Source organism: Triticum urartu, chromosome 1 (assembly GCF_003073215.2).
Source record: "Triticum urartu cultivar G1812 chromosome 1, Tu2.1, whole genome shotgun sequence".
NCBI classification, from domain to species: domain Eukaryota; kingdom Viridiplantae; phylum Streptophyta; class Magnoliopsida; order Poales; family Poaceae; genus Triticum; species Triticum urartu.
In genome coordinates, this window is record NC_053022.1 from 558,722,452 (window position 1) to 558,748,677 (window position 26,226).

A 26,226-nucleotide genomic window follows, 5' to 3' on the forward strand; every position below is an offset into this window, starting at 1 on the left:
CTAGTTCTTGGTGGCCGGTATCTCCATCAGACCCCTTAATAGCTCAATCTTTTCCACCCTCTTTCTGTCTTCTACGACGGCCTCTTCCCATTCCTTTTCATCCTTAAACATGCCATGTTCATGGATTCTATGGACACGCATCTCGCAGTCGGAGTGCAGGTTGATTGCTTTTTTAATGGAAGACTCCAAAGCCTCCACCCTGCCTAGAGCTGCTCTGTAACAATCAAATTCGACCTCGAGGTGTGCAAGGCCTGAAAAATGCTCGGCACCCAAGTATGCAAAGAAGTCGGACCCCACCCACATTGGGCTCAAGACAAGACGGAGCTGTCGGAGTGCTGGCACAGCATCCGGTTCAAATGTTAGCCGCAGTCCATTTGTTGGTTTCAGTAGAAAAACAGAATCGCCTGTGTAGTTGAACTGCAACACCTTCAGCAGTTTGAATCCATTACTACCCACGGTCAGCTTCTCTTCGATGACCTCTGTAACCCATAGCTGAAGATGGCCCAGAGAAGGAATGCCCATGAGGATTTGGAGACCCTCCTTATCAAATTCCTTGACCCGTATGCATAGTTTCACGAGATTCTTGAGGGAGGCCATTCCCCTGGGAACCGTTCCAATATGTGGCCAAATTTCAAGAACTTGGAGGGAAGGGTAGGTCCAGCATGGGTTACAGAACAGACGCTCGGCTGTCTCTCCACCAGTACGAAGACAGCAAAGGTTGCATTTGCCCAACTCATTTACTTCCTCCGCAAATCTCACTGGGTCGTCAGTTTTCTGGAAGTCTAACTCCTCCAAGGCTTCCAGACTCCGGAACCCACTTGGAGGTAGTTGTGTTTCATGTCTGACAAATAGGCGCACCAATTTCCACAACTGCGCCACGGTTGGTGGCAGTCTGAGAAGTGAATAGCAGTGTCTCAAATCGAGAGTCTGTAAGTGCTGCAGCTTTCCTATTTCACCAGGAAGCTCAGTAATTTTCTTACTGCGAATTCTCAAATACCTCAGCCGACGCAAACTTCCTATATGTTTTACATGCTTGTTTTCCAAATAAAAAAATCCCTCAAGATCCAACACCCGCAAAGCATGGAAGTCCACAAGGACAAGGGGGGGTACTTGCTGAACTTGCCAAAAGGTAGTCAGTGAGCGAAGATGTAGCTTGGTTTCTGTAATCGCACGGTTTGTGCCATTATGCTCTTTGCCACTAACTTGCACGGACAGACGTCGAATATTGTTTGGAAATGAATTGCATACACGCCCATTTAAAACAGTGGCAAAATTCTCTTCATCCGATAAGGATATGATAAGGTCAAGCACCATATCATGGACTCGACAATATTTCACAGTACCATCATCATCAATATCAGTTGGCTGGATCATATTTCTATTAACAAGTTCATTGATACAGTTCTCTGCTACCTCATCCAGACGTCCCCATCGTCTATCAAGGAATCCTTCACCCATCCATTTCCATTTCAGTTCTCTACACTCGATCTTGTAGTCCTCTGGATATATACACAAGTACAACAAACAAGTCTTCAAATGGTGTGGAAGATCCCAGTAACTAAGTAATAGTATATCATTCATCTCTTTTAGATTCCCATCATTATCAAACGAAGGACCGGTGCCAATGGAATCTTGCAGTCTCTCCCATTCATCCTTCTTATGTGTCTTATTGGCAAGCAAACTTGCAAATGTACTTATAGCCAGTGGCAGGCCGCCACATTTTCTTAAGATCCCAGTAGAAACTTCTTCTAGTTTAGAAGGACAGGGATCATCCGAGGAGAAAATTCTCTTGAAGAACAATTTTCGAGAAGAAGCATCATCTAGAGGAACCATTTGATAGGGTTGACCGCCGGAGTTGGAATAACACTGATTAGCTACACCGGTAATGTGTGTAGTAGCAATTATTCTGCTACCATTGTTATTCTCAGGAAATGCTGCCTTGACTAATTTCCAGTCTTGTTCTTTCCAGACGTCATCAATAACAATGAAGTACCTGCATCGAATAGTGTGCATTGTTAAGCATTGAAGTAACTGTGATGACTTGCACTAGTAGCAATTAATTTGATAATGCCAAACAGATACATAAATGCTGCACACTTAATTTTCCAGTAACTTTTTTTGTATCAATCAAACTTATTAGAAGTATATCACTGCGTTGTCATGGTAAGTGAAAACTAAAGTATCTGAATCATATCAACGGATAGACGACTTTCCATTGGTAGAAGAAAGATCAAATCTACTTTTAAGTTTCAACCCTGAAATTTAGTGCCGTTTAAATGAAAAATCCTCAACTATGAACATTGTATTTTACCTTCTAGACCCTAACCACAATGTGAGTGCGTGTTCATCCAGCCCACCCAACATGGCATCTAATTGATGATTCATTATATAAAGATAAGATATTTGTAGGCTTGTATTTTATCAACGTTTCCTGGGAGCCATACCGCCCTGCTCATTCATGCTCTGCCTCACACAACCAACTAGTCAAAGCTGCCCTGCTATGCGTTGAATTCTGATCGATTGTATCACCCTGATTCCATGTTTAGAACATTTTTTTGTCTAGGAGTCAGGTTGCCTTAAATGGCTGTGGCCTGAGTTGGGGGCAAAATGAAGTATTTCAAGAGTAGAGACTATGTGTTTGCTGGTATTGTAGTCTGGGATTGAAACTCAAACTCAGGTCAAGTTTGGAGTTGAACTCGGTTAAACCTCCTTTTATAAAGAAAAAAATGTATGGAAGAAAGAGGCACCGACAGGGCAGGCATTTCTTTAAAGTGTATATTAACATTATTATTATTTCTTTCTTTTTTCCTGCTATGTAGGTTTTTTATTTTGTCCCGAGGGGTGAACTGAAGTGAACCTTTCTTGTGTGTTTGTCAAGCTAAAATGCAAGTTTGAGAATACTTTCAGATAAAGTCTTTCTGCCTGACTTCTATAGAAAGCAAATTCATGATTGTAAATTTAAGAGTACCTATTACTTAATGTTTGTTTGTCACCAACTTGTTAGAATACATTGTATAGAGATAGGAGAGTAGTTTTAAACTTTGTAATCTTATCTCCTCTTATCTCTTCTTCTGTTAAACCTCATGTAACCGAACAGGATCGATCTCTCTTTCTCTCGATCGATTCCTCCTTCCTTGTAAGCCACGGAATACTCTCTATATAATACAATGCGGCCCAGACAAAGGGTTCTACGCTTCCCAATTCTTCTCACATGGTAACAGAGCCTCTTCCTCAATAGATCAGGAATAGATCGCATCTAGCTACCGCAGCGACCGAGCAGCATGTCCACCACCGCCGCCGCCATGACGGCCAGCACCATGGGCACGCTCACCACATCATCATCATCCGCTTTTGCCTCCTCTTCCTCTACCTCCACCAACACCTCCCTGCTCGGATCGCCACCCCAAGAGAAGCTCACAAGGGGAAACTTCCTGCTCTGGAAAGCCATTGTGCTGCCCCAGATCAAGGGGACCCATATGGAACATCAAGCTCCACCCGCAGAGCCCGCCACTGCCGGCCACACTCACCATCACCAAGGACGGCAAGGACGAACAGGTAGTCAACTTCGCACGATCCCTCTGGTATGCACAGCTAGCTCCAAGGATTCTTGATGGGATCCCTATCCCGCGAGATCCTCGCACAGGTCGCAACACTCTCGGCGCCGGCTGAAGTATGGAGTGCGATCCATGCCATGTTTGCTGCTCAAAGCCAAGCTCAAGCAATCAACACGCGCATTGAGCTCACGAATCTTCAAAAAGGTAACATGTCTATGGCAGAATACCTTGGAAAAAATTAAAAGCCTCACCGATGAAGTCGCCTGCACCGCCGCCGCGCTCTCCGATCCGGAGATCGTGTCCAAAATCCTCACCGGCCTCGACATGGACTACAACCCTGTGGTCTCCGCCCTCGCCACTCGGATGGAGCCGATCATCGTTCAGGAGCTGTATAGTCAGCTCTTGAGCTTCGATGCCCGCCTCAGCCTTCTTCACGGCGCCAACATCCGGCAGTCCTCCGCCAACTCTGTCTCTCGTGGCCGCGGCCGTGGGCGCGGTCACCAGGGGCAACGCAGCGGCGGCCGTGGGTGCAGCAACGCCGACTACTCCAACAACGGCAGCACTGGCTACACCAACACCGGCGGCAGCGGCGGCAGCAACTACAACAACAGGGTCGGGGTGGCGGCTTCCACAACAACAACAGTCGCCGCCCTTCTTCTTCTTCTTCCCGAGCACGTCCTTGCTACCAACTCCGCAAGAAGCCAGGCCATGAAGTCATGGACTGCTGGCATCGCTATGATGAGAACTTCGTTCCTGATGCTAAACATGTTGTTGCGGCCATGCGTGAACAAGGAGGGGAAGGGGTGTGGTACGTGGACTCTGGTGCCACGGATCACATCACAAGTGAGCTAGAACAACTTGCTCTCCGTGAACAGTACCATGACGGTGATCAAATTCACACCGCAAGCGGTGGAGGTATGGATATTCAACACATTGGTCAAGCCCTTATTAATTCCCCTACACTTAAACGTGATCTAGTCCTCAAAGATGTCCTTCATATGCCTCAAGCTGATAAAAACCTTGCATCCATGTCTCATTTAGCTCATGACAATAGTGTCTTCTTTGAAACTCACCCTCGTTACTTTTTTATCAAGGATCGGGCAACGGGGGAACTCCTTCATCACGGTAGATGCATTGGAGGTCTCTACCCCATCACATCCGGAGCACTTAGTCGCAAGCGTCGTCAAGTTTTCTCCGTCATCAAGCCCTCTTTGGCAAGGTGGCATCAAAGATTAGGACATCCATCTTCGATAATTGTTAAACAAGTAGTCAATAAAGGCAACCTCTTGTTGTCACATAGTTCAATTAGTGAGTCTGTTTGTGAAGCTTATCAATATGCCAAGAGTCACCAACTACCTTATCCCAAGTCGAATAGTATATCTCATGCTCCTTTAGAACTTATTTTGAGTGATGTATGGGGACATGCAAGAGATTCTTTGGCAGAAAGAAATACTATGTCAGTTTCATTGATGATTATAGCAATTTTACATGGATTTATTTGCTTGAGTACAAGTCTAAGGTTTTCTCTGTGTTTCAAGAGTTTCAAAAACTTGTTGAACGACACTTTGATCAAAAAAATTTGACAGTCCAAAGTGACTGGGGAGGGGAGTATGAAAAACTCAACTCTTTTTTCCGTAGCATAGGTATTGAACATCATGTTTCTTGTCCTCATGCTCATCAACAGAACGGCTCCGCTAAACGGAAACACCGTCACATTGTTGAAGTTGGTTTATCCCTTCTTGCTCATGCATCTATGCCTCTCAAATATTGGGACGAAGCCTTTATCACTGCCACCTATCTTATAAACCGTCTTCCTAGCAAAGTTTTTGGCAATGTCACTCCATTAGAGCGCCTCTATCATCAAACACCCGACTACAAATTTCTCAAAATATTTGGGTGTGCTTGCTATCCCAACCTGCGTCCATACAATCGTCATAAACTTGAGTTTCGTTCTACTCAATGCATCTTTATTGGCTATAGCAATCTTCACAAAGGTTATAAATGCCTAGAAGTTGCAAATGGACGAATCTATATTTCTCGGGATGTTGTGTTTGATGAAACCCTTTTTCCTTTTGCCAAACTTCGTCCAAACGCCGGAGCCCTTCTTCGTGCTGAGATAGCACCTCTTTCAGATCACGGGGGTGAATTACATAAGGCTGACTGTGTGCAAAATTCCACTCAAAACAGTGGTTCTAATGATATATGTGCAGGAACAGGCTGTGATTTTATGTGTGCAGGAAAGGACAAACTTGACGCAGAACACGAGGCAGATCTTCCTGACAGCAGCGACAGCAGCGGCGCGCGATCCCGCACAGATCTGCACGTCAGGTCTGACTGCAGCGGCGCGCGATCCAGAGCCGATCTGCGCGTCAGGCCTGCGCCTGCTGAGCGCCCCGAGCCGGATTCTCGTGCAGCCAATCTGGTGGCTTCCAGCTCTCCTGCGGCGGATGTGGCCGACCGGCTGCATCTGGTGGACCCCGCCAGCCCACGCGCCTGCCCCCGCGCGGGGGAAACCGTGTCTCCACATGACGCGCTGAACGACGGGAGCCCGCGCCTGGACCCAAGCAACGAGAGCGACGCGCCTGTGGGGCCTGGATCCTCCTTGGATCACGCGCTGGATGCGCCAGGATCCGCTACAGCCTCTGCGCGGGCATCCTTCTCGGATCAGGAGCCAGGATCTTCTGCGCCTGCTTCTACATCACCATCAGCCACAGGATCTCCTACGCCAGTTCCAGAACCGGAATTTTCTGCGCCCGCGCCCACATCACCAACACTTCCGCGCCGGCACACCAGATCACAGTCAGGTATTATCAAGAAGAAAGAATACACTGATGGTACGGTCGGGTATGACAAAGTTAAGCATGCTTTTCTCAGTCATATTAGAGAACCAACCTGTTTGCATGATGCTCTTGCACATAAAGATTAGAAAGAAGCTATGGATCATGAATATGATGCACTCATGAAAAATAAAACATGGCATTTAGTACCACCAAGGCAGGGTCATAATGTTATAGATTGTAAATGGGTATATAAGATAAAGAGAAAATCTGATGGAAGCATAGACAGGTACAAGGCTAGACTAGTTGCCAAAGGTTTCAAACAGAGGTTTGGTATTGATTATGAAGATACTTTTAGTCCTGTTATTAAGTCAGCTACCATTCGACTTGTACTGTTTATTGCTGTTTCCAGAGGTTGGAGTCTACGATAGCTAGTGTTGGAAATATGCCCTAGAGGCAATAATAAAATGGTTATTATTATATTTCTTTGTTCATGATAATTGTCTATTATTCATGCTATAATCGTGTTATCCGGAAATCGTAATACATGTGTGAATACATAGACCACAACACGTCCCTAGTGAGCCTCTAGTTGACTAGCTCGTTGATCAAAAGATAGTCATGGTTTCCTGACTATGGACATTGGATGTCATTGATAATGGGATCACATCATTAGGAGAATGATGTGATGGACAAGACCCAATCCTAAGCATAGCTCAAAGATCGTGTAGTTCATTTGTTGTAGCTTTTCCAAATGTCAAGTATCATTTCCTTAGACCATGAGATTGTGCAACTCTCGGATACCGTAGGAGTGCCTTGGGTGTGCCAAACGTCACAATGTAACTGGGTGACTATAAAGGTACACTACAGGTATTTCCGAAAGTGTCTGTTGGGTTGGCATGAATCGAGACTGGGATTTGTCACTCCGTATGACGGAGAGGTATCTCTGGGCCCACTCGGTAATGCATCATCATAATGAGCTCAATGTGACCAAGTGGTTGATCACGGGATCATGCATTACGGCACGAGTAAAGTGACTTGCCGGTAACGAGATTGAACGAGGTATTGGGATACCGACGATCGAGTCTCGGGCAAGTAACGTACCGATTGACAAAGGGAACTGTATACAGATTGATTGAATCCTCGACATCGTGGTTCATCCGATGAGATCATCGTGGAGCATGTGGGAGCCAACATGGGTATCCAGATCCCGCTGTTGGTTATTGACCGGAGAGGCGTCTCGGTCATGTCTGCATGTCTCCCGAACCCGTAGGGTCTACACACTTAAGGTTCGGTGACGCTAGGGTTGTAGTGATATTAGTATGTAGTAACCCGAAAGTTGTTCGGAATCCCGGATGAGATCCCGGACATCACGAGGAGTTCCGGAATGGTCCGGAGGTAAAGATTTATATATAGGAAGTCCAGTTTGGCCATCGGGAAGGTTTCGGGGGTCGCCGGTATTGTACCGGGACCACCGGAAGGGTCCCGGGGGTCCACCGGGTGGGGCCACCTATCCCGGAGGGCCCCATGGGCTGAATTGGGAGGGGAACCAGCCCCTAGTGGGCTGGTGCACCCCCCTTGGGCCTCCCCTATGCCTAGGGTTGGGAAACCCTAGGGGTGGGGGCACCCCCCACTTGGCTTGGGGGGGAAGCCACCCCTTGGCCGCCGCCCCCCTTGGAGATCCATCTCCTAGGGCCGCCCCCCCAAGGCCCCTATATAAAGAGGGGGGAGGGAGGGCAGCCGCACCCTTGCTCTTGGCGCCTCCCTCTCCCTCCGTAACACCTCTCCTCCCCGCTTGTGCTTGGCGAAGCCCTGCCGGGATCCTGCTGCATCCACCACCACGCCGTCGTGCTGCTGGATCTTCATCAAACTCTCCTTCCCCCTTGCTGGATCAAGAAGGAGGAGACGTCTTCCCAACCGTACGTGTGTTGAACGCGGAGGTGCTGTCCGTTCGGCACTTGGTCATCGGTGATTTGGATCACGACGAGTACGACTCCATCAACCCCATTCTCTTGAATGCTTCCGCGCGCGATCTAAAAGGGTATGTAGATGCACTCCTCTCTCCCTCGTTGCTAGATGACTCCATAGATTGATCTTGGTGATGCGTAGAAAATTTTAAAATTCTGCTACATTCCCCAACCGTGGCAACATGAGCTAGGTCTATGCGTAGTTTCTATGCACGAGTAGAACACAAAGCAGTTGTGGGTGTGGATATTGTCAATTTGCTTGCCGTTACTAGTCTTATCTTGATTCGGCGGCATTGTGGGATGAAGCGGCCCGGACCGACCTTACACGTACGCTTACGTGAGACTGGTTCCACCGATTGACATGCACTAGTTGCATAAGATGGCTGGCGGGTGTCTGTCTCTCCCACTTTAGTCGGATCGGATTCGATGAAAAGGGTCCTTATGAAGGGTAAATAGAAATTGGCATATCACGTTGTGGTTTTGCGTAGGTAAGAAACGTTCTTGCTAGAAACCTATAGCAGCCACGTAAAAACTTGCAACAACAATTAGAGGATGTCTAACTTGTTTTTGCAGCATGTGCCGTGTGATGTGATATGGCCAAAAGGATGTGATGAATGATATATGTGATGTATGAGATTGATCATGTTCTTGTAATAGAAATCACGACTTGCATGTCGATGAGTATGACAACCGGCAGGAGCCATAGGAGTTGTCTTTATTTATTTATGACCTGCGTGTCAACATAAACGTCATGTAATTACTTTACTTTATTGCTAAAGCGTTAGCCATAGTAGTAGAAGTAGTAGATGACGAGACAACTTCAAGAAGACACGATGATGGAGATCATGATGATGGAGATCATGGTGTCATGCCGGTGACAACGATGATCATGGAGCCCCGAAGATGGAGATCAAAAGGAGCAAATGATATTGGCCATATCATGTCACTATTTGATTGCATGTGATGTTTATCATGTTTTACATCTTATTTGCTTAGAACGACAGTAGCTTAAATAAGATGATCCCTCATAATAATTTCAAGAAAGTGTTCCCCCTAACTGTGCACCGTTGCGAAGGTTCGTTGTTTCGAAGCACCACGTCATGATCGGGTGTGATAGATTCAAACGTTCGAATACAACGGGTGTAAGCCAGATTTACACACGCAATACACTTAGGTTGACTTGACGAGCCTAGCATGTACAGACATGGCCTCATAACACAGAAGACCGAAAGGTCGAGCATGAGTCGTATAGAAGATACGATCAACATGAAGTTGTTCACCGATGTTGACTAGTCCATCTCACGTGATGATCGGACACGGCCTAGTTAACTCGAATCATGTTTCACTTAGATGACTAGAGGGATGTCTATTTGAGTGGGAGTTCATAGAGTAATTTGATTAGATGAACTTAATTATCATGAACTTAGTCTAAAATCTTTACAATATGTCTTGTAGATCAAATGGCCCACGTTGTCCTCAACTTCAACGCGTTCCTAGAGAAAACCAAGCTGAAAGATGATGGCAGCAACTATACGGATTGGGTCCGGAACCTAAGGATCATCCTCATAGCTGCCAAGAAAGATTATGTCCTAGAAGCACCGCTAGGTAACGCACCTGTCCCAGAGAACCAAGACGTTATGAACGCTTGGAAGTCACGTGCTGCTGATTACTCCCTCGTTCAGTGCGACATGCTTTACAGCTTAGAACCGGGGCTCCAAAAGCGTTTTGAGAGACACAGAGCATATGAGATGTTCGAAGAGCTGAAAATGGTTTTCCAAGCTCATGCCCGGGTCGAGAGATATGAATTCTCCGACAAGTTCTTCAGCTGTAAGATGGAGGAAAATAGTTCTGTCAGTGAGCACATACTCAAAATGTCTGTGTTGCATAACTGCTTGACTCAGCTGGGAGTTAATCTCCCGGATGACGCGGTCATTGAAAGAATCCTTCAGTCGCTTCCACCGAGCTACAAGAGCTTTGTGATGAACTTCAATATGCAGGGGATGGAAAAGACCATTCCTGAGGTATATTCAATGCTGAAATCAGCAGAGGTGGAAATCAAAAAGGAACATCAAGTGTTGATGGTGAATAAAACCACTAAGTTCAAGAAAGGCAAGGGTAAGAAGTGTTGGGGAACGTAGTAATTTCAAAAAAATTCCTACGCACACGCAAGATCATGGTGATGCATAGCAACGAGAGGGGAGAGTGTGATCTACGTACCCTTGTAGACCGACAGCGGAAGCGTTAGCACAACACGGTTGATGTAGTCGTACGTCTTCACGGCCCGACCGATCAAGCACCGAAACTACGGCACCTCCGAGTTTTAGCACACGTTCAGCTCGATGACGATCCCCGGACTCCGATCCAGCAAAGTGTCGGGGAAGAGTTCCGTCAGCATGACGACATGGTGACGATCTTGATGTTCTACCGTCGCAGGGCTTCGCCTAAGCACCGCTACAATATTATCGAGGATTATGGTGGAAGGGGGCACTGCACACGGCTAAGAAAACGATCACGTGGATCAACTTGTGTGTCTAGGGGTGCCCCCTGCCCCCGTATATAAAGGAGCAGGGGGAGGAGGCCGACCGGCCCTATTAGCGCGCCAAGGAGGAGTCCTCCTCCTAGTAGGAGTAGGACTCCTACTAGGAGGGGGAAAGGAAGTGGGGAGGGAGAAGGAAAGGGGGGTGCCGGCCCCCCTCTCCTAGTCCAATTCGGACCAGGGGGGAGGAGGCGCGCAGCCCACCCTGGCTGCCCTTCTCTCTCTCCACTAAGGCCCATATGGCTCATTACTTCTCCCGGGGGGGGGTTCCGGTAACCCTCCGGTACTCCGGTTTTCTCCGAGATCATCCGGAACACTTCCAGTGTCCAAATATAGCCATCCAATATATCAATCTTTATGTCTCGACCATTTCGAGACTCCTCGTTATGTCCGTGATCACATCCGGGACTCCGAAATAACTTCGGTACATCAAAACTCATAAACTCATAATATAACTATCATCGAAACCTTAAGCATGCGGACCCTACGGGTTCGAGAACAATGTAGACATGACCGAGACATGTCTCCGGTCAATAACCAATAGCAGAACCTGGATGCTCATATTGGCTCCCACATATTCTACGAAGATCTTTATCGGTCAGACCGCATAACAACATACGTTGTTCCCTTTGTCATCGGTATGTTACTTGCCCGAGATTCGATCGTTGGTATCTCAATACCTAGTTCAATCTCGTTACCGGCAAGTCTCTTTACTCGTTTCGTAATACATCATCTCGCAACTAACTCATTAGTTGCAGTGCTTGCAAGGCTTATGTGATGTGCATTACCGAGAGGGCCCAGAGATACCTCTCCGACAATCGGAGTGACAAATCCTAATCTCGAAATACGCCAACCCAACATTTACCTTTGGAGACACCTGTAGAGCTCCTTTATAATCACCCAGTTACGTTGTGATGTTTGGTAGCACACAAAGTGTTCCTCCGGCAAACGGGAGTTGTATAATCTCATAGTCATAGGAACATGTATAAGTCATAAAGAAAGCAATAGCAACATACTAAACGATCGGGTGCTAAGCTAATGGAATGGGTCATGTCAATCACATCATTCTCCTAATAATGTGATCCTATTAATCAAATGACAACACATGTCTATGGTTAGGAAACATAACCATCTTTGATTAACGAGCTAGTCAAGTAGAGGCATACTAGTGACGTTTAGTTTGTCTATGTATTCACACAAGTATTATGTTTCCGGATAATACAATTCTAGAATGAATAATAAACACTTATCATGATATAAGGAAATAAAATAATAACATTATTATTGCCTCTAGGGCATATTTCCTTCAGTCTCCCACTTGCACTAGAGTCAATAATCTAGATTACACGGTAATGATTCGAACACCCATGGAGCTTTGGTGCTGATCATGTTTTGCTCGTGGAAGAGGCTTAGTCAATGGGTCATCAACATTCAGATCCGTATGTATCTTGCAAATCTCTATGTCTCCCACCCGGACTAGATCCTGGATGGAATTGAAGTGTCTCTTGATGTGCTTGGTTCTCTTGTGAAATCTTGATTCCTTTGCCAAGTTAATTGCACCAGTAGTGTCACAAAAGATTTTCATTGGACCCGATGCACTAGGTATGACACCTAGATTGGATATGAACTCCTTCATCCAGACTCCTTCGTTTGCTGCTTCCGAAGCAGCTATGTACTCTGCTTCACATGTAGATCCCGCCACAACGCTTTTTTTAGAACTGCACCAACTGACAACTCCACTGTTTAATGTAAACACGTATCCGGTTTGCGATTTAGAATCGTCCGGATCAGTGTCAAAGCTTGCATCAACGTAACCATTTACGATGAGCTCTTTGTCACCTCCATATATGAGAACCATATCCTTAGTCCTTTTCAGGTATTTCAGGATGTTCTTGACCGCTGTCCAGTGATCCACTCCTGGATTACTTTGGTACCTCCCTGCTAGACTTATAGCAAGACACACATCAAGTCTGGTACACAGCATTGCATACATGATAGAGCCTATGGCTGAAGCATAGGGAACATCTTTCATTTTCTCTCTATCTTCTGCATTGGTCGGGCATTGAGTCTTACTCAATTTCACACCTTGTAACACAGGCAAGAATCCTTTCTTTGCTTGATCAATTTTGAACTTTTTCAAAATTTTGTCAAGGTATGTGCTTTGTGAAATTCCAATTAAGCGTCTTGATCTATCTCTATAGATATTAATGCCCAATATGTAAGCATCTTCACCGAGGTATTTCATTGAAAAACTCTTATTCAAGTATCCCTTTATGCTATCCAGAAATTCTATATCATTTCCGATTAGTAATATGTCATCTACATATAATATCAGAAATGCTACAGAGCTCCCACTCACTTTCTTGTAAATACAGGCTTCTCCAAAAGTCTGTACAAAACCAAATGCTTTGATCACACTATCAAAGCATTTATTCCAACTCCGAGAGGCTTGCACTAGTCCATAAATGGATCGCTGGAGCTTGCACACTTTGTTAGCTCCCTTTGGATCGACAAAACCTTCTGGCTGCATCATATACAACTCTTCTTCCGGAAATCCATTCAGGAATGCGGTTTTGACATCCATCTACCAAATTTCATAGTCATAAAATGCGGCAATTGCTAACATGATTCGGACAGACTTAATCATCGCTACGGGTGAGAAGGTCTCATCGTAATCAATCCCTTGAACTTGTCGAAAACCTTTTGCGACAAGTCGAGCTTTGTAGACAGTAACATTACCGTCAGCGTCAGTCTTCTTCTTGAAGATCCATTTATTCTCAATTGCTTGCCGATCATTGGGCAAGTCATCCAAAGTCCATACTTTGTTCTCATACATGGATCCCATCTTAGATTTCATGGCTTCAAGCCATTTTGCGGAATCTGGGCTCACCATCGCTTCTCCATAGTTAGTAGGTTCATCATGATCTAGTAGCATGACTTCCAGAACAGAATTACCGTACCACTCTGGTGCGGATCTTACTCTGGTTGATCTACGAGGTTCAGTAGTATCTTGTTCTGAAGTTTCATGATCATTATCATTAGCTTCCTCACTAATTTGTGTAGGTGTCACAGAAACTGGTTTCTGTGATGTACTACTTTCCAATAAGGGAGCAGGTACAATTACCTCATCAAGTTCTACTTTCCTCCCACTCACTTCTTTCGAGAGAAACTCCTTCTCTAGAAAGTTTCCGAATTTAGCAACAAAAGTCTTGCCTTCGGATCTGTGATAGAAGGTGTATCCAATAGTTTCCTTTGGATATCCTATGAAGACACATTTCTCCGATTTGCGTTCGAGCTTATCAGGTTGAAGCTTTTTCACATAAGCATCGCAACCCCAAACTTTCAAAAACGAGAACTTTGGTTTCTTGCCAAACCACAGTTCATAAGGTGTCGTCTCAATGGATTTTGATGGTGCCCTATTTAACGTGAATGCGGCCGTCTCTAGAGCATAACCCCAAAACGATAGCGGTAAATCAGTAAGAGACATCATAGATCGCACCATATCAAGTAAAGTAGATTACGACGTTCGGACACACCATTACGCTGTGGTGTTCCGGGTGGCATGAGTTGCGAAACTATTCCGCATTGTTTCAAATGTAAACCAAACTCGTAACTCAAATATTCTCCTCCACGATTAGATCGTAGGAATTTTATTTTCTTGTTAAGATGATTTTCAACTTCACTCTGAAATTCTTTGAACTTTTCAAATGTTTCAGACTTATGTTTCATTAAGTAGATATACCCATATCTGCTTAAGTCGTCTGTGAAGGTGAGAAAATAACGATATCCGCCACGAGCCTCAATATTCATTGGACCACATACATCTGTATGTATGATTTCCAACGAATCTGTTGCTCTCTCCATAGTACCAGAGAATGGTGTTTTTGTCATCTTACCCATAAGGCACGGTTCGCAAGTACCAAGCGATTCATAATCAAGTGGTTCCAAAAGTCCATCAGTATGGAGTTTCTTCATGCGCTTTACACCGATATGACCTAAACGGCAGTGCCACAAATAAGTTGCACCATCATTATCAACTCTGCATCTTTTGGCTTCAACATTATGAATATGTGTATCACTACTATCGAGATTTAATAAGAATAGACCACTCTTTAAGGGTGCATGACCATAAAAGATATTACTCATATAAATAGAACAACCATTATTCTATGATTTAAATGAATAACCGTCTCGCATCAAACAAGATCCAGATATAATTTTCATGCTTAACGCTGGCACCAAATAACAATTATTTAGGTCTAATATTAATCCCGAAGGTAGATTTAGAGGTAGCGTGCCGACCGCGATCACATCGACTTTGGAACCATTTCCCACGCGCATCGTCACCTCGTCCTTAGCCAATCTTCGCTTAATCCGTAGTCCCTGTTTCGAGCTGCAAATGTTAGCAACAGAACCAGTATCAAATACCCAGGTGCTACTTCGAGCATTTGTAAGGTACACATCAATAACATGTATATCACATATACCTTTGTTCACCTTGCCATCCTTCTTATCTGCCAAATACTTGGGGCAGTTCCGCTTCCAGTGACCAGTCTGCTTGCAGCAGAAGCACTCAGTTTCAGGCTTAGGTCCAGGTTTGGGTTTCTTCTCTTGAGTAGCAACTTGCTTGCTGTTCTTTTTGAAGTTCCCCTTCTTCTTCCCTTTGCCCTTTTTCTTGAAACTAGTGGTCTTGTTGACCATCAACACTTGATGCTCCTTCTTGATTTCTACCTCCGCAACTTTCAGCATTGCGAAGAGCTCGGGAATAGTCTTATTCATCCCTTGCATATTATAGTTCATCACGAAGCTCTTGTAGCTTGGTGGCAGTGATTGGAGAATTCTGTCAATGAAGCAATCATCTGGAAGATTAACTCCCAATTGAATCAAGTGATTATTATACCTAGACATTTTGAGTATATGCTCACTGACAGAACTGTTCTCCTCCATCTTGCAACTATAGAACTTATTGGAGACTTCATATCTCTCAATCCTGGCATTTGCTTGAAATATTAACTTCAACTCTTGGAACATCTCATATGCTCCATGACGTTCAAAACGTTGTTGAAGTCCCGATTCTAAGCCGCAAAGCATGGCACACTGAACTATCGAGTAGTCATCGGCTTTGCTCTGCCAGACGTTCATAACATCTGGTGTTGCTCCAGCAGCAGGCCTGGCACCCAGCGGTGCTTCCAGGACGTAATTCTTCTGTGCAGCAATGAGGATAATCCTCAAGTTACGGACCCAGTCTGTGTAATTTCTACCATCATCTTTCAACTTTGCTTTCTCTAGGAACGCATTAAAATTCAACGGAACAACAGCACGGGCCATCTATCTACAATCAAACATAAACAAGCAAGATACTATCAGGTACTAAGTTCATGATAAATTTAGGTTCAATTAATCATATTACTAAAGAACTCCCACTTAGATAGACATCCCTCTAATCTTCTAAGTGATTACGTGATCCAAATCAACTAAACCATGTCCAATCATCATGTGAGATGGAGTAGTTTCATTGGTGAACATCACTATGTTGATCATATCTACTATATGATTCACGCTCGACCTTTTGGTCTCCGTGTTCCGAGGTCATATCTGTATATGCTTGGCTCGTCAAGTATAACCTGAGTATTCCGCATGTGCAACTGTTTTGCACCCGTTGTATTTGAACGTAGAGCCTATCACAGCCGATCATCACGTGGTGTCTCAGCACGAAGAACTTTCGCAACGGTGCATACTCAGGGAGAACACTTCTTGATAATTAGTGAGAGATCATCTTAAAATGCTACCATCAAACAAAAGCAAGATAAGATGCATAAAAGATAAACATCACATGCAATCAATATAAGTGATATGATATGGCCATCATCATCTTGTGCTTGTGATCTCCATCTTCGAAGCACCGTCATGATCACCATCGTCACCGGCGCGACACCTTGATCACCATCGTAGCATCGTTGTCGTCTCGCCAATCTTATGCTTCCACGACTATCGCTACCGCTTAGTGATAAGTAAAGCATTACAGCGCAATTGCATTGCATACAATAAAGCGACAACCATATGGCTCCTGCCAGTTGCCGATAACTTGGTTACAAAAGATGATCATCTCATACAATAAAATTTAGCATCATGTCTTGACCATATCACATCACAACATGCCCTACAAAAACAAGTTAGACGTCCTCTACTTTGTTGTTGCAAGTTTTACGTGGCTGCTACGGGCTTAAGTAAGAACCAATCTTACCTACGCATCAAAACCACAACGATAGTTTGTCAAGTTGGTGCTGTTTTAACCTTTGCAAGGACCGGGCGTAGCCACACTCAGTTCAACTAAAGTTGGAGAAACTGACACCCGCTAGCCACCTTTGTGCAAAGCATGTCGGGAGAACCGGTCTCGCGTAAGCGTATGCGTAATGTCGGTCCGGGCCGCTTCATCCAACAATACCACCAAACCAAAGTATGACATGCTGGTAAGAAGTATGACTTATATCGCCCACAACTCACTTGTGTTCTACTCGTGCATATAACATCAACACATAAAATCGAGGCTCGGATGCCACTGTTGGGGAACGTAGTAATTTGATAAAATTCCTACGCACACGCAAGATCATGATGATGCATAGCAACGAGAGGGGAGAGTGTGATCTACGTACCCTTGTAGACCGACAGCGGAAGCGTTAGCACAACACGGTTGATGTAGTCGTACGTCTTCACGGCCCGACCGATCAAGCACCGAAACTACGGCACCTCCGAGCTTTAGCACACGTTCAGCTCGATGACGATCCCCGGACTCCGATCCAGAAAAGTGTCGGGGAAGAGTTCCGTCAGCACGACGGCGTGGTGACGATCTTGATGTTCTACCATCGCAGGGCTTCGCCTAAGCACCGCTACAATATTATCGAGGATTATGGTGGAAGGGGGCACCGCACACGGCTAAGAAAACGATCACGTGGATCAACTTGTGTGTCTAGGGGTGCCCCCTGCCCCCGTATATAAAGGAAAAAGGGGAGGAGGCCGGCCGGCCCTATTGGCGCGCCAAGGAGGAGTCCTCCTCCTAGTATGAGTAGGACTAGTAGAGTAGGACTCCTACTAGGAGGGGGAAAGGAAGTGGGGAGGGAGAAGGAAAGGGGGGCGCCGCCCCCCTCTCCTAGTCCAATTCTGACCAGGGGGAGGAGGCGCGCGGCCCACCCTGGCTGCCCTTCTCTCTCCACTAAGGCCCATATGGCCCATTACTTCTCCCGGGGGGGTTCTGGTAACCCTCCGGTACTCCGGTTTTCTCCGAAATCACCCGGAACACTTCCGGTGTCCGAATATAGCCGTCCAATATATCAATCTTTATGTCTCAACCATTTCGAGACTCCTCGTTATGTCCGTGATCACATCCGGGACTCCGAACTAACTTCGGTACATCAAAACTCATAAACTCATAATATAACTATCATCGAAACCTTAAGCGTGCGGACCCTACGAGTTCGAGAACAATGTAGACATGATCGAGACATGTCTCCGGTCAATAACCAATAGCGGAACCTGGATGCTCATATTGGCTCCCACATATTCTACGAAGATCTTTATCGTTCAAACCGTATAACAACATACGTTGTTCCCTTTGTCATCGGTATGTTACTTGCCCGAGATTCGATCGTTGGTATCTCAATACCTAGTTCAATCTCGTTACCGGCAAGTCTCTTTACTCGTTTCGTAATACATCATCTCGCAACTAACTCATTAGTTGCAGTGCTTGCAAGGCTTATGTGATGTGCATTACCGAGAGGGCCCAGAGATACCTCTCCGACAATCGGAGTGACAAATCCTAATCTCGAAATACGCCAACCCAACATTTACCTTTGGAGACACCTGTAGAGCTCCTTTATAATCACCCAGTTACGTTGTGATGTTTGGTAGCACACAAAGTGTTCCTCCGACAAACGGGAGTTGTATAATCTCATAGTCATAGGAACATGTATAAGTCATAAAGAAAGCAATAGCAACATACTAAACGATCGGGTGCTAAGCTAATGGAATGGGTCATGTCAATCACATCATTCTCCTAATAATGTGATCCCGTTAATCAAATGACAACACATGTCTATGGTTAGGAAACATAACCATATTTGATTAACGAGCTAGTCAAGTAGAGGCATACTAGTGACTTTTAGTTTGTCTATGTATTCACACAAGTATTATGTTTTCGGATAATACAATTCTAGCATGAATAATAAACATGTATCATGATATAAGGAAATAAAATAATAACATTATTATTGCCTCTAGGGCATATTTCCTTCAAGAAGAACTTGAAGAAGGACGGCAAGGGAGTTGCCGCGCCCGGTAAGCAAGCTGCCGGGAAGAAGCCAAAGAATGGACCCAAGCCCAAGACTGAGTGTTTTTATTGCAAGGGAAGTGGTCACTGGAAGCGGAACTGCCCCAAATACTTAGCAGACAAGAAGGCCGACAACACTAAAGGTATATGTGATATACATGTAATTGATGTGTACCTTACCAGTACTCGTAGTAGCTCCTGGGTATTTGATACCGGTGCGGTTGGTCACATTTGTAACTCAAAGCAGGAGCTGCGGAATAAACGGAGACTGGCGAAGGACGAGGTGACGATGCGCGTCGGGAATGGTTCCAAGGTCGATGTGATCGCCGTTGGCACGCTGCCTCTACATTTTGCTACGGGATTAGTTTTAAACCTCAATAATTGTTATTTAGTGTCGGCTTTGAGCATGAGCATTGTATCAGGATCTCGTTTAATTCGATATGGCTACTCATTTAAATCAGAGAATAATGGTTGTTCTATTTATATAAGAGATATGTTTTATGGTCATGCTCCGTTGGTGAATGGTTTATTCTTAATGAATCTTGAGCGTAATGTTACACATATTCATAGTGTGAATACCGAAAGATGTAAGGTTGATAATGATAGTTCCACATACTTGTGGCACTGCCTCCTTGGTCACATAGGTGTCAAACGCATGAAGAAGCTCCATGCAGATGGACTTTTGGAGTCTCTTGATTACGAATCATTTGACACGTGCGAACCATGCCTCATGGGTAAAATGACCAAGACTCCGTTCTCAGGAACAATGGAGTGAGCAACCAACTTATTGGAAATCATACATACTGATGTGTGCGGTCCAATGAGAGGCTCGCGGTGGCTATCGTTATGTTCTCACCCTCACTGATGACTTGAGTAGATATGGGTATGTCTACTTAATGAAACACAAGTCTGAGAACTTTGAAAAGTTCAAGGAATTTCAGAGTGAGGTTGAGAATCAACGTGGCAGGAAAATCAAGTTCTTGCGATCAGATCGTGGGGTAGAATACTTGAGTCACGAATTTGGCACACACTTAAGAAAATGTGGAATAGTTTCACAACTCACGCCGCCTGGAACACCTCAGCGTAATGGTGTGTCTGAACGTCGTAATCGCACTCTATTAGATATGGTGCGATCTATGATGTCTCTTACCGATCTACCGCTATCATTTTGGGGCTATGCTTTAGAGACTGCGCATTCACTTTAAATAGGGCTCCGTCGAAATCTGTTGAGATGACACCGTATGAATTATGGTTTGGGAAGAAACCTAAGCTGTCATTTCTAAAAGTTTGGGGATGCGATGCTTATGTCAAGAAACTTCAACCTGAAAAGCTCGAACCCAAATCGGAAAAATGCATCTTCATAGGATACCCTAAAGAAACTATTGGGTATACCTTCTACCTCAGATCCGAAGGCAAGATCTTTGTTGCCAAGAATGGGTCCTTTCTAGAGAAAGAGTTTCTCTCGAAAGAAATAAGTGGGAGGAAAGTAGAACTTGATGAAGTATTACCTCTTGAACCGGTAAGTGGCGCAGCTCAAGAAAATATTCCTGAGGTGCCTGCACCGACTAGAGAGGAAGTTGATGATGATTATCATGAAACTTCAGATCAAGTTGCTACTGAACTTCATAGGTCCACAAGGACACGTTCCGCACCAGAGTGGTACAGCAACCCTGTCTTGGAAATCATGTTGTTAGACAACGGTGAACCTTCGAACTATGAAGAAGCGATGGCGGGCCCGGATTCCGACAAATGGCTGGAAGTCATGAAATCCGAGATAGGATCCATGTATGAAAACGAAGTATGGACTTTGACTGACCTGCCCGATGATCGGCGAGCCATAGAAAATAAATGGATCTTTAAGAAGAAGATAGACGCGGATGGTAACGTAACCATCTATAAAGCTCGGCTTGTCGCTAAGGGTTATCGACAAGTTCAAGAGGTTGACTACGATGAGACTTTCTCACCCGTAGCGAAGCTGAAGTCCGTCCAAATCATGTTAGCAATTGCCGCATTCTATGATTATGAGATATGGCAAATGGACGTCAAAACGACATTCCTTAATGGTTTCCTTAAGGAAGAATTGTATATGATGCAGCCGGAAGGTTTTGTCGATCCTAAGAATGCTGACAAGGTGTGCAAGCTCCAACGCTCGATTTATGGGCTGGTGCAAGCATCTCGGAGTTGGAACATTCGTTTTGATGAGATGATCAAAGCGTTTGGGTTTACGCAGACTTATGGAGAAGCCTGCATTTACAAGAAAGTGAGTGGGAGCTTTGTAGCATTTCTCATATTGTATGTGGATGACATACTGTTGATGGGAAATGATATAGAATTCTTGGAAAGCATAAAGGCCTACTTGAACAAGTGTTTTTTAATGAAGGACCTTGGAGAAGCTGCTTATATATTATGCATCAAGATCTATAGAGATAGATCGAGACGCCTCATTGGTCTTTCACAGAGTACGTACCTTGACAAGATATTGAAGAAGTTCAAAATGGATCAGTCAAAGAAGGGGTTCTTGCCTGTATTGCAAGGTACGAGATTGAGCACGGCTCAATGCCTGACCACGGCAGAAGATAGAGAAAAGATGAGTGTCGTCCCCTATGCCTCGGCCATAGGGTCTATCATGTATGCTATGCTGTGTACCAGACCTGATGTAAACCTTGTCGTAAGTTTGGTAGGAAGGTACCAAAGTAATCCCAGCATGGAACACTGGACAGCGGTCAAGAATATCCTAAAGTACCTGAAAAGGACTAAGGATATGTTTCTCGTTTATGGAGGTGACGAAGAGCTTGTCGTAAAGGGTTACGTCGATGCTAGCTTCGAGACAGATCTAGATGACTCTAAGTCACAAACCGGATACATGTATATTTTGAATGGTGGGGCAGTAAGCTGGTGCAGTTGCAAGCAAAGCGTTGTGGCGGGATCTACATGTGAAGCGGAGTACATGGCAGCCTCGGAGGCAGCACAAGAAGCAGTCTGGGTGAAGGAGTTCATCACCGACCTAGGAGTCATACCCAATGTGTCAGGCCCGATGACTCTCTTCTGTGACAACACTGGAGCTATTGCCCTTGCCAAGGAGCCCAGGTTTCACAGGAAGACCAGACATATCAAGCGTCGCTTCAACTCCATTCGTGAAAGTGTTCAAAATGGAGACATAGAGATTTGTAAAGTACATACGGATCTGAATGTGGCAGATCCGTTGACTAAATCTCTTCCTAGAGCAAAACATGATCAACACCAGAACTGCATGGGTGTTCAATTCATCACAATGTAACTAGACTATTGACTCTAGTGCAAGTGGGAGACTGTTGGAAATATGCCCTAGAGGCAATAATAAAATGGTTATTATTATATTTCTTTGTTCATGATAATTGTCTATTATTCATGCTATAATTGTGTTATCCGGAAATCGTAATACATGTGTGAATACATTGACCACAACACGTCCCTAGTGAGCCTCTAGTTGACTAGCTCGTTGATCAAAAGATAGTCATGGTTTCCTGACTATGGACATTGGATGTCATTGATAACGGGATCACATCATTAGGAGAATGATGTGATGGACAAGACCCAATTCTAATCATAGCTCAAAGATCGTGTAGTTCGTTTGCCGTAGCTTTTCCGAATGTCAAGTATCATTTCCTTAGACCATGAGATTGTGCAACTCCCGGATACCATAGGAGTGCCTTGGGTGTGCCAAACGTCACGACATAACTGGGTGACTATAAAGGTACACTAGAGGTATTTCCGAAAGTGTCTGTTGAGTTGGCACGAATCGAGACTGGGATTTGTCACTCCGTATGACGAAGAGGCATCTCTGGGCCCACTCCGTAATGCATCATCATAATGAGCTCAATGTGACCAAGTGGTTGATCATGGGATCATGCATTACGACACGAGTAAAGTGACTTGCCGGTAACGAGATTGAACGAGGTATTGAGATACCGACGATCAAGTCTCGGGCAAGTAACGTACCGATTGACAAAGGGAATTGTATACGGATTGATTGAATCCTCGACATCGCGGTTCATCCGATGAGATCATCGTGGAGCATGTGGGAGCCAACATGGGTATCGAGCTCCGCTGTTGGTTATTGACCAGAGAGGCGTCTCGGTCATGTCTGCATGTCTCCCGAACCCGTAGGGTCTACACACTTAAGGTTCGGTGACGCTAGGGTTGTAGAGATATTAGTATGCAGTAACCCGAAAGTTGTTCGGAGTCCCAGATGAGATCCCGGATGTCACGAGGAGTTCCGGAATGGTCCGGAGGTAAAGATTTATATGTAGGAAGTCCAGTTTTGGCCATCGGGAAGGTTTCGGGGGTCGCCGGTATTGTACCGGGACCACCGGAAGGGTTCCGGGGTCCACCGGGTGGGGCCACCTATCCCGGAGGACACCATGGGCTGAATTGGGAGGGGAACCAGCACCTAGTGGGCTGGTGCGCTCCCCCCCTTGGGCCTCCCCTGCGCCTAGGGTTGGGAAACCCTAGGGGTGTGGGCGCCCCCCACTTGGCTTGGGGAGGGGAAGCCACCCCTTGGCCGCCGCCCCCCTTGGAGATCCATCTCCTAGGGCCGGCGCCCCCCCCCCAAGGCCCCTATATAAAGATGGGGGAGGGAGGGCAGCCGCACCCTTGCTCTTGGCGCCTCCCTCTCCCTCCGTAACACCTCTCCTCCCCGCTTGCGCTTGGCGAAGCCCTACCGGGATCCTGCTGCATCCACCACCACGCCGTCGTGCTGCTGGATCTTCATCAACCTCTCCTTCCCCCTTGCTGGATCAAGAAGGAGGAGACGTCTTCCCAACCGTACGTGTGTTGAACGCGGAGGTGTTGTCCGTTCGGCACTTGGTCATCGGTGATTTGGATCACGACGAGTACGACTCCATCAACCCCGTTCTCTTGAACGCTTCCGCACGCGATCTACAAGGGTATGTAGATGCACTCCTCTCTCCCTCGTTGCTAGATGACTCCATAGATTGATCTTGGTGATGCGTAGAAAATTTTAAAATTCTGCTACGTTCCCCAACAGCTAGATGTTCAGAACGCGTTTCTTCATGGTATTCTTGAGGAAGAAGTGTTCATGCGGCAACCACCAGGATATGAGGATCAAAGTGCACCACACTATGTCTGTAAGTTGGATAAGGCTTTATATGGTTTGAAACAGGCCCCAAGAGCTTGGTATTCTAGGTTAAACATGCAATTACAACAACTTGGGTTTACACCATCTAAAGCAGATACCTCATTGTTCTTTTATCATAAAGATAAGATCACTATATTTGTGCTCATTTATGTTGATGATATAATTGTTGCTAGTTCAAGTGCACATGCTACCACTTGTTTGCTTAAGGTTCTGAAGTTGGAATTTGCTCTCAAAGACTTAGGTGATCTTCATTATTTTCTTGGTATAGAAGTTAAACAGATAAAGGATGGAATACTTCTTACACAGGAAAAATACACCACGGATATACTCAAGAGAGTAGGATTGGAACATTGCAAACCTGTGAGTACACCAATTTCAACTTCAGAAAAACTTACAATTAACAGTGGAGAAGCACTTGGATCAGATGATGCAACAAAATAAAGAAGTGTTGTTGATGCTTTACAATATTTGACTCTTACACGCCCTGATATTTCTTACTCTGTCAATAAAATTTGTCAATATTTGCATGCACCTAGAACAACACACCGGACTGCTGTAAAAAGGATTTTAAGGTATCTCAAATACTCAAAAGGTCTTGGACTTCAGATTACCAAGTCAATGTCTTTGCTTGTTACTGCCTATTCTGATGCAGACTGGACAGGGTGTGCTGATGACAGAAGGTCCACAGGTGGTTTTGCTGTGTTTCTGGGAACAAATCTTGTGTCATGGAGTGCAAGAAAACAGGCCACTGTTTCTAGGTCCAGTACAGAAGCTGAATATAAAGTTTTGGCTAATGCTACAGCTGAGGTAATGTGGATACAGACTCTGTTATATGAACTTGGGATCAAGGCTCCACAAGCTGCGAGGTTATGGTGTGATAATATTGGTGTAACCTATCTCTCAGCTAATCATGTTTTCCATGCACGAACTAAACATATTGAAGTTGATTTTCACTTTGTCAGAAAAAGAGTAGCTCGCAAGCTACTTGATATTCGGTTTATACCAACTGGTGATCAACTTGCTGATGGCTTCACAAAACCTCTTACTACAGGAAGATTGAATGACTTCAAGAACAATCTTAACCTTGGTAAAGATAACTCGGTTCAGATTGAGGAGGAATGTTAGAATACATTGTATAGAGATAAGATAGTAGTCTTAAACTTTGTAATCTTATCTCCTCTTATCTCTTCTTCTGTTAAACCTCCTGTAACCGAACAGGATCGATCTCTCTATATAATAGAATGCGGCCCAGACGAAGGGTTCTACGCTTCCCAATTCTTCTCACACAACTGTGACTGAGTAGGCTAGTTTGAGATAATTGCGAAGACAATCTAGACTTTCAACGAACTAAACATATTCAAAACAACTGGAGCTAAGCATTTTTGCTCAGAAAAATGGAACTCAAGCTAACCATTCGATCTTTGCCTGGTTAAAGCTAGCTATTTATAGTTCTTCCAAATATTGTTATTAATTAATGTTGGATAACTGAATACAAATAGGGATAAGTAAATAAATAAAACAAGACAATGTATACTTCATACCTCTTTCCTATCAAGATCTGTTTTGTTTCACGGATTAATTGTTCTTTTTCCCAACGCTTACAGTTTTCATAAGCATCTTTATCAATCTGAGATAAGATATCCTTCAAGAGCTTCTCTAGATCAAGAGTACGTGACACCGACACGAAACCTCGGCACTGGAAGTCTCCTCCTAATCCAATCTTGCGGTACACCTCCATGGCCAGGGTCGTTTTTCCCAACCCTCCGGACCCGACAATCGGCACCACTTTCAGCTCCATACTCTCATCCATCAACAAAGCAGTGACTTGCTTCACTCGGCCGTCCATTGCCACCAAGTCCTTGACCTCCTCGTAAAGCGAGGTTATCCGTGGGTCAATCTCCACCGTTTTCGTTGGACTGTAGTAACTCTCGT

General features: G+C 45.0%; 1 protein-coding gene across 1 annotated transcript; it reads right to left on the bottom strand.

The window, feature by feature from the left end:
- On the bottom strand, positions 1–26,220 carry LOC125533143 (disease resistance protein PIK6-NP-like). The gene is made up of 2 exons (XM_048696901.1): positions 25,836–26,220; positions 1–1,993 (listed from the first exon to the last, which is right to left on the bottom strand). The coding sequence occupies exons 1-2, from the start codon at positions 26,138–26,140 to the stop codon at positions 1–3; spliced, it is 2,298 nt and encodes a 765-aa protein (XP_048552858.1). The 5' UTR covers positions 26,141–26,220.
- Positions 26,221–26,226: the final 6 nt, after the last annotated feature.